This window comes from Maniola jurtina, chromosome 21, assembly GCF_905333055.1.
Source record: "Maniola jurtina chromosome 21, ilManJurt1.1, whole genome shotgun sequence".
In the NCBI taxonomy this organism is placed as follows: domain Eukaryota; kingdom Metazoa; phylum Arthropoda; class Insecta; order Lepidoptera; family Nymphalidae; genus Maniola; species Maniola jurtina.
Window position 1 is genome coordinate 1952541 of NC_060049.1, and position 8293 is coordinate 1960833.

Here is an 8293-nt window from a genome sequence, read left to right on the forward strand (position 1 = left end):
TTAATTCCCATAATGGTTTCTTGTGTTAGTTTCAATATGATCAATAATAAATCGTATGATCAGTAACATTTAATACATTCAACATTTCCAGAAATTCATTTTCTGGATTTTTGTTTTTGGATGGCATAGCTGTTTAAATGGCATTGATGAAACATCATATGAATAGACTACGAAATACTTTATAATTTTCTTTATTAAACGCATTGTCGGTCACCAATAAGTTAATTTTATCTTTAATCTGCCAGGAGTCCCGCAATCCTCGTCAGCTCCTGAGCTATATTCGAACTTGTATGCGGGCCTTCTAAAGCACTACACTCCAACAAAAATGAAATGTACTCCAATGTTTCACAATGTATGAAGTGTCCAGTAACGGCTATGTACGCTTCCATACTTCGGGATGTCCAGCAAATCCACAGTCAGACAGATCTTTATTTGTATTATTTTTTTTGACATTATCCAATTTATCTTCGTATTTTGCACTTAGTAATCTATTAGATAGCGTTTTACGAGATGGAATCTCATAGCTTGGATTTAACATTGACAATATCAAAAGATTGAAAGTCCCTGGTCATCATTTTTAATAAGATGAGTGAGTGCCAAGCGAGGAGTGTGAAGACGATTTGATAAAGAAAATCATTCAGCGTGACTTCTACATGGACGATTACTAACTGGAGCCGATACGATATCGGATCTGCATCGTATTTTGGTCACAGTGTCGGTTTTACGCTCTGGTTGTTTTCCGCTGCGGAAGTTTAAATCTAACTTGCCTTCAATTTACGAAAGTTTTGCAATAGACCCATTAGAAAATTTAACGCTAAGCGAGTCCACTAGCACTTTAGGATCGCAACGGAAACCATCCACTGACACCTTGAATATCATGGTAGGCATTCCAGAAGACACCAGAATAAAAATAATCCATACTAATATTATAAATGCGAAAGTGTGTCTGTCTGTCTGTCTGTCTGTCTGCTACGTTTTCACGGCCCAACCGCTGAACCGATTTTAATGAAATTTGGTACAGACTTGGAATACATTCCAGGGAAGGACATAGGCTACTTTTTATCCCGGAAAATCAAAGAGTTCCCATGGGATCTAAAAAAATCGAAATCCACGCGGGCGAAGCCGCGGGCATCCCCTAGTATAAAATATCTTTATTTTCAGACAGTTTTAACAATGCCGTTTGCTTGTGGTCTCCACACTAGGTAACCTGTATTGTGGGGACCATGTCAGACTTCCTAGAAGATTTCACTGAGGACTAGGAGAGTTCCTTTTGCGTACATAATATTTTATACCTTATAAGTTAGGGTAATTCCGGGGGAGATGGCCCTATTAACTTTGAAGTCTGATTGTCAAAGAATCATAATAAATCAAACGATTACTTTAATCACAAACGAAACTTTAATTATATTTCTTATTAAATGTTAACAATAATCAGTCTTAAAATAAACAAAAATAATCATTCAGGCATGAAATAAAAATCTTACGATTGGCCATCTCTCCCCGTTTGTCCGGGTATGATGGCCATAGGAGTGGGGGAGTGATAGCCAGTACTCTTTTTCCCTTTCCCTTTGCCCTTACGTCCTTTCAACTCCTTCTTTTTCTTATTGCCGCAGACGGAGCACATATCCTCAAACTCCGTACAATTTTCATGCGTCCAGAGCATACAAATATTACATTGCAGCCAGTCTTCGACGAGTTGGGTCTTATAATAATTTTCTCCACAGCCTCTACAGTTATCTTCTTCTTTGTCGTCGTTCTCACTTTCAGAAGTATCACAAAGGGACATGGGGACTTCTTCACAGCTACTGTCTGAGATCCTTCGAATGGCTTTCCGTTTTCTAACAGTCTTGTTTTCCTTATTTCTATCAGTCTCTATTTCTTGTTTAATCTTCTTTGGTCTCTTGAGCTTCTCTTCCTTTTCTTTTTCTTTTATTTTTTGCTTGGCGATGTAATCTTCAGACGTCAAAAGCATACTAACCTGCTTGGCGCGTTTACAGGCTTCTTTAATTTTGTTAGGCAACGGCGATATTTCATTCAGTACTTTTGTTGGTGTAGGTTTGTCATAATAAGATATCGGAGTTTTGGAAGTACTCGGGCCAAGTTCTAGCTGCGCTGATTGAGTCCTTTCAAGGTTCTCACGCTGACTTTCTCCAAGTGCTTCCAGGTTGCTACCAAAAGCGTAATCGGGTATAGCTCCTGGATTTAATGGAAAAACTCCAGTGGCTCTAAATCCGGATGTTGCATTATCACTGGTGGCTGATTTTCCCCAAGCTTGATTAAGTAGGGATCCAAACTGATGTCTCGTGAGTCGCCGTCCAGGGTGCTGTTTCAAATTCAAATTCAAATTCAAATTCAAAATGTTTTTATTCAATTAGACTTTTACAAGTTCTTTCGAATCGTCAAAAGCATCTACCACTGGTTCGGAATGCCTTTCCTACCGAGAAGAACCAGCAAGAAACTCGGCGGTTGCTCTTTTCAAAGATTTGATATACAATATTATGCCATGTATAAAAGCAATTGAAGTCCTGCGCATTGCTGGAGCGAATCGAAGTTCAAATCCACGCTTTTTTATCATTTACATAATCTTCGATAGTATAATATGCTTTTCTCAAGAGCATATTTTTAATAGATTTTTTGAACCTGTGTAAAGGCAAGTCCAAAATTGACTGAGGAATTTTGTTATAGAAGATTATACCCATTCCCACAAATGACTTTTGGACCTTCCTGAGACGGAGTGTAGGAGTCGCAAGCCTGTTACGGTGTCTAGTCAGCCTGTTGTGTAGATCGCCAACCCTCTTGTAACTAAGAATATTTTGTCTTACAAAAATTATGTTGTTGTAAATATATTGAGAGGCTACGGTAAGGATACCTATTTCCTTAAATTTTTCTCGAAGTGAATCGCGTGGTTTTAAGTTATAAATTGCGCGTATTGCCCTTTTTTGTAATACAAAAATTCTCCCAATATCTGCCGCTCTACCCCATATTAAGATTCCATAAGACATAATACTATGAAAATAAGCAAAATATACTATCTTTGCGGTCTCCACGTCAGTTAATTGTCGAATCTTTCTAACCGCGTAAGCAGCAGAGCTTAGTTTGCCAGCAAGAGTTGATATATGGGTGCCCCATTGCAGCTTCGCATCTAAGGTTATCCCCAAAAATGTAGTAGTCTCTTCTATTTTCAAAATATCATTATTTATCATTAAATTAATGTTACTTGTGTTCTTGGTATTGGGCACATATTGGTATTTCATATTGGTATTTCATCCACAATCTGCACGATTCATAAAAATAAATTTTAAGAGACTTAAAAACGGCAACGTCTAGTGGCTGTAGATAGTGTGAGGTATGACTTGGCATCGATAGCATGATAATGTCATTATCGTTGGCAAATTGCAGCATTTTGACAGAATTGCAATGGGTAGAGTGACCATCGAGCAAAAGCAGCACTTTCCCGGCTGGTTTCCTAGGCAGGAAATGAGATTTCATCCATTCTAGAAATAAATCTGAGGTTATGTAGGACGATTTTGGGGACATAAAAACCAGTGATCCTGGCGGCAAACCATCTTCAAATTCTGGTTTTTTTCTTTTCCCTTTCATTATTTATTTATTTATTTAATAATCGGACAACACAGATCCATTAGTGTTAGTAACAAAAAACTTAAAAATTATGTTAGTACTTAAACACTAAGTAGTTAGTAACAATACAAACTTAGAAACTATGTTAGTACTTAAACACTAAGTACTAACATAGTTTCTAAGTTTGTATCATTATGCATGTGGGGGGCAAAAAGTTACCTTCCGCATTACAACAGGCTATGACGGTAATCGTTTCGCCTTTTTCAGTGGACGTCGACATAGCTACAGCTTTCGAGCCCCTTTCAGCCAAAACATATCCCGGTTTATTGTTTAGTTGTAACCCTGTCTCGTCCATATTAAATATATTGCCAGGTTTTTCAAGCAAATCATTTTCAGTCAGTGTCTTCTCAATCATCTCGAAATAAGCACTTACTTCGTCTTTATTCATTCCTCTACCTCTTGCGTAAGATACTCCTTCTGATTTTCTTAAAGAAATATCAGGATTTCTTTTTAAAAAGAGTTGTAGCCAATCATAGCCCGCCTTCTCATTTGATTCATTGAATCGGTGTTTAATTTCCAATTGCTCAGCGAACTGGAATGCAATTTTTCTTAGGTCGTCCATCGTCAACGGAAATCCTTTAGCCTGCATTTCTTTTATGTGTTTACATAATCTCTTTTCATTAGCAATGCCAAACGTAGAAGATGGACCCATAGGCCCTTTTTGGTCGTTATTAAGTTTAAGTCTTCGTTCTAACGTTTTTCTAGGTAAATTATAAATAATAGAAGCCCTGTACACCGACATATTTCCATTTCGCACTTCAGCCATGGCTTTTTTTAAATCTTCTTCTTCCCAAACCCCCCGAGCAGCTGTTGCTTTACGCACGTAGGTATTGGGCATCTGTAAAAGAATGTTTTGATTAATATATATACCTATACCTAAACTAAAATACCGCAACGACATAAAAACATTATATGGCTAACTCACCCTGAAAATAATAGGCCATCTATCCCGATTGTTCGGGAGAGATGGCCATATGAATTAAAAGAAGAAACATACCACTATGATTCATAATTTATAGGTTAGAATGCGTGTAAACTTAATTACTTTACAATAACTGTGCTAAAACATGCAAATATTGTAAAATCTTTTTGCGACCACGTAATATGATAACCCCTTGCCTTATATTGAGCATTCAATCAAACAAAAAAGTGGAATTTACTTACCTTTTCATTTATTTTTTTGACAAAAACTCACGGACATTTGTCGCCGGTCGCGAAACGAAGCGTACTAAATAAATATTAGTGCCATCTATTGCCCAATAGACGTATTTTTATTTATTGGCCATCTCTCCCGTACGGCCATCTCCCCCGGAATTACCCTATATAATTTTATATATTATTTTAGACACGAAATTACTAATATTCACTGGACAGCAAATAAACCGGGCCACCTGCTACCTTGGAAGTCTGATTTGATTTTCTCAAAAAGTATAAAACTTACATCTATCAAAATTATACCTGCAGAAAGTGCATTTCATGATGATTAAAATGATAGTAAAACAAAGATTCGCCAAAAATCAAATCTTCAGATATTAAGAAAGAAGATCTACAGATCCCGCTCATCCTCGCTACGCTTCCGCGGCTGCCCGAATCCAAAGTTTTAGAGATTGGCCGCAAAACAAACAAAAACAAACAGAACTAGCCGAAGCCTGCTTCTTCTATACCGGCCAAGGCGATAAAACAAAGTGTTTTTATTGCGATGGGGGTCTCAAGGACTGGGAAAGCAACGAAGTCCCCTGGGAACAACATGCTCGCTGGTTCCATCGTTGCCTGTACGTTCGGCTGGTCAAAGGTCAAGAGTACATAGAAAAGGTGTGCTCAGAGGTGAGCATTATACCCGCCCCTGCGGAAGAAAAGAAAGAGGAGGAGAAACCTAGAGAATAAATAACCTAGCCGACTTTGAAAAATGGAGGAGTTGTGTTTTTTGTTTTCATAACATTGTTTTTTGTTTTTATAACATTGTTCCATAAAAATTTGGATTCCAACTCCTCAATCCTGACACTGCAGGGGATCTGACCAACCCACGCTGGCGAAGCTGCGGGCATCATCTAGTAAAACATAAATATTTATTATAATGTGGTTTTATAATATTCATAATTCATGTATAAAATATAAAAATGTGGACCCCAGAGGGGTGGAATGCGCCCCGCCCCGCGCCTTCCTGTGAGTACCGACATCCTGACCAATGCATCTCCACCACAATAATAGCAAATGAATTATGAACATATAAAACTGATAAAACAAAAGAAAAATGACTTTATCTCCAAATAACGCTTGGGCATACAGTCATATACATACTAATAATATGATATAGATTTAGCATGCAATAATTAAAAATCAAATAATCAACAAGCATATAATCAACAAATATAAAACAAATACCCATTCGATGACGCAGGAAAATAAATACAATGTGTAAAACTTGTTTACATCTTATTTGAAATGCTGACTCAGTGAGGAGGCCCGTCATATTTGCCTGAGCCATTTTTGCGTAAAGTCTGTGCTTAGGAAGTGTTATTGTTTTCACTGTTTTTCCCTCGCTTCTAAACTTGTCAGCGAATTCTGAGCGGAAACTCCGCTCAGAATTTCCGCTCCCAGGGGGTTTTCATGTCTGTTATGGTTTGGAGGATTCCCAAATCTTCATTTTGGGTACCGAATATTGCATGGTAGACAACTTGAGATGCTGCGATGTCGTCCATAGCAGTCTCAATTGTCCATGATACATTCGAGCAAGCTTTGTAGATTCTCCACATTCCTTTCCCTGAAACATCCACTTCATCGGTGCTCTTGCTGCCTGTTGTCTTGATTATGTTGCACGCTCTAAGCTGCTCGGGGGTTGCCAATACATATATTAATTATATAGTAGCTGTTTGTGTCTAAGTATGGCTGTTTTTAGTATGAAAAGTTGTCGGACTGATAGCACTCCACTGTCTTTGTAAAGTAAAGTAGTCGAGTACCTGAAAGGTTTTTTTTAGCATTACTTTTAAGACTGAACGTTGCGCTCTCTCTAATTCTATTAAAATTGTCTTAGCTGCACTTCCCCAGGACAGAATGCAATAATTGAGTAAAGACAGACATAATGATAAATATATTAATTTCAATGTTGCAATGTTCGCTACGTCATGTAATTTTTTCATTATACCAGTAACTTTTCGCACAAGTCTTGATAGGGAAGCGACGCGGGATTTAAAAGAGAGTTTGTGTTCCACTTGGATCCCAAGATACTTATGTCGTTGACCATGCCGATTTCTTCACAATTGCATTGAGGCTTTATCTTTGAATCTTAAGGCCATAGGTTTTGTTTGGAGCGGATATAGCAGTTTTGTGAAAGCAAAGATATTTTGTTTTGGCTGTGTTCAACGCCAGCAAATTGCTATTGAGCCATTTTGATAGCACTGAGATTCCCTGTTGAGCATTTTGGTATGTTTCCTCCCACGTCAGGCCATGGAATATTAGGGCCGTGTCATCGGCATAACAAATGATGTCAGCGGCTTTGAGTGGTAAGTTATGTATGTCATTTACGTATAATATAAATAGAGTTGGTCCAGGGCCCCAAGTCTACTATTGCAATTGTGTTTCAGTTGTCTATCAATGACATCTTAATTGTTACTTTTAGCAATTTTGGTAGTCTACTAATTCAATGGCGTCACAATTGTTTTCCGATGGCGTGCCACTGACACTTCAATGACACAATTGTAAATAATTGGTAGTCCCGTACTTAATGACAAGTCAATGATCGAATTTAAGCGTAGTCTGCTAATAGTTTGACAGTTGCAATGACCATTGGATCGCCATTGAACTATCATTGATGCGCCATTGTGCTGTCATTGCTTTTAAGCCAGTGTTTGTTTGGTTTTACAAGGGTTTTTCATCATGTTTAGCAATAGTTTGGGTATTTAGTTGTAATTTTTTTTTTCAGATGTTTGCTCAGAGCACATGCTTTGCATTACAGTCCAATCACCACAGGCAAGATTGTAAATGCATGTTATATTTTGCACAGTATTGCAAACAAGACCAACACACGTGCCTCCACTCATGCCTGTGGAAGCTCTTCGTCTGCAACAGGCATGTGATTTAATTTTTGTTTATTCTTAAAAATAATACAAATTTCCACAAATATGTTTATTCATTTAACATAAAAAAGAGTAAAACATCCTTAATATAAGAGTAATATTATTATGAAATAAACAACATTATTGTATATTTTAGGATGAAAACAATTCAAGGGCCGAGTTGGAAAGTGCTATTGAAGCACAGCATTCACAAAGCCATGGAGTCAACCAAGGTCTGCTTGAAGGTAGGGTGCTGCAGCAGGCTCTCATCAACAGGCTGTGGAGAAATACATGAAGTTAATAATAAATAATTGAAATAAATGATTTTGAATTTTGACTAGACTTTGATTAGATTTTTAAAGAAAAAATAATATTTCTTTCCTATAATCCGCATAACTGTTTAGCGATTATAGCGCCACATAGGAATATTAATTTTTCTTTAAATAACATGGAATTCCACAATGTAATGTCTGTTTCTATTCAATATTTGATTAGATTAATATTGGAAACTCCAAGCATAGTAATTGATAATAATTTGCTGATCTGACACCATTACCAGAGTATTTTCCATTTAATTTCTTTGAACAGACACTAAATTGTAC

At 37.2% G+C, this 8293-nt stretch overlaps 1 protein-coding gene across 1 annotated transcript; it reads right to left on the reverse strand.

Annotated features, from left to right (window-relative positions):
• Nucleotides 1–1146: 1146 nt before the first annotated feature.
• Nucleotides 1147–5219, reverse strand: LOC123876338. The gene is made up of 3 exons (XM_045922565.1): nt 3776–5219; nt 3263–3603; nt 1147–2327 (listed from the first exon to the last, which is right to left on the reverse strand). The coding sequence occupies exons 1-3, from the start codon at nt 4538–4540 to the stop codon at nt 1481–1483; spliced, it is 1953 nt and encodes a 650-aa protein (XP_045778521.1). The 5' UTR covers nt 4541–5219; the 3' UTR covers nt 1147–1480.
• Between the last annotated feature and the right edge of the window lie 3074 nt (nt 5220–8293).

Coding starts and splice junctions, on each gene's coding strand:
- LOC123876338 (XM_045922565.1), bottom strand. CDS start 4,540: ATGTCGTTGCGGTATTTTAGTTTAGGTATAGGTATATATATTAATCAA. Junction 3,604..3,775: donor ACTTTTTGCCCCCCACATGC/ATAATGATACAA, acceptor ATAAATAAATAA/ATAATGAAAGGGAAAAGAAA. Junction 2,328..3,262: donor TCGTGCAGATTGTGGATGAA/ATACCAATATGA, acceptor TTTGAATTTGAA/ACAGCACCCTGGACGGCGAC.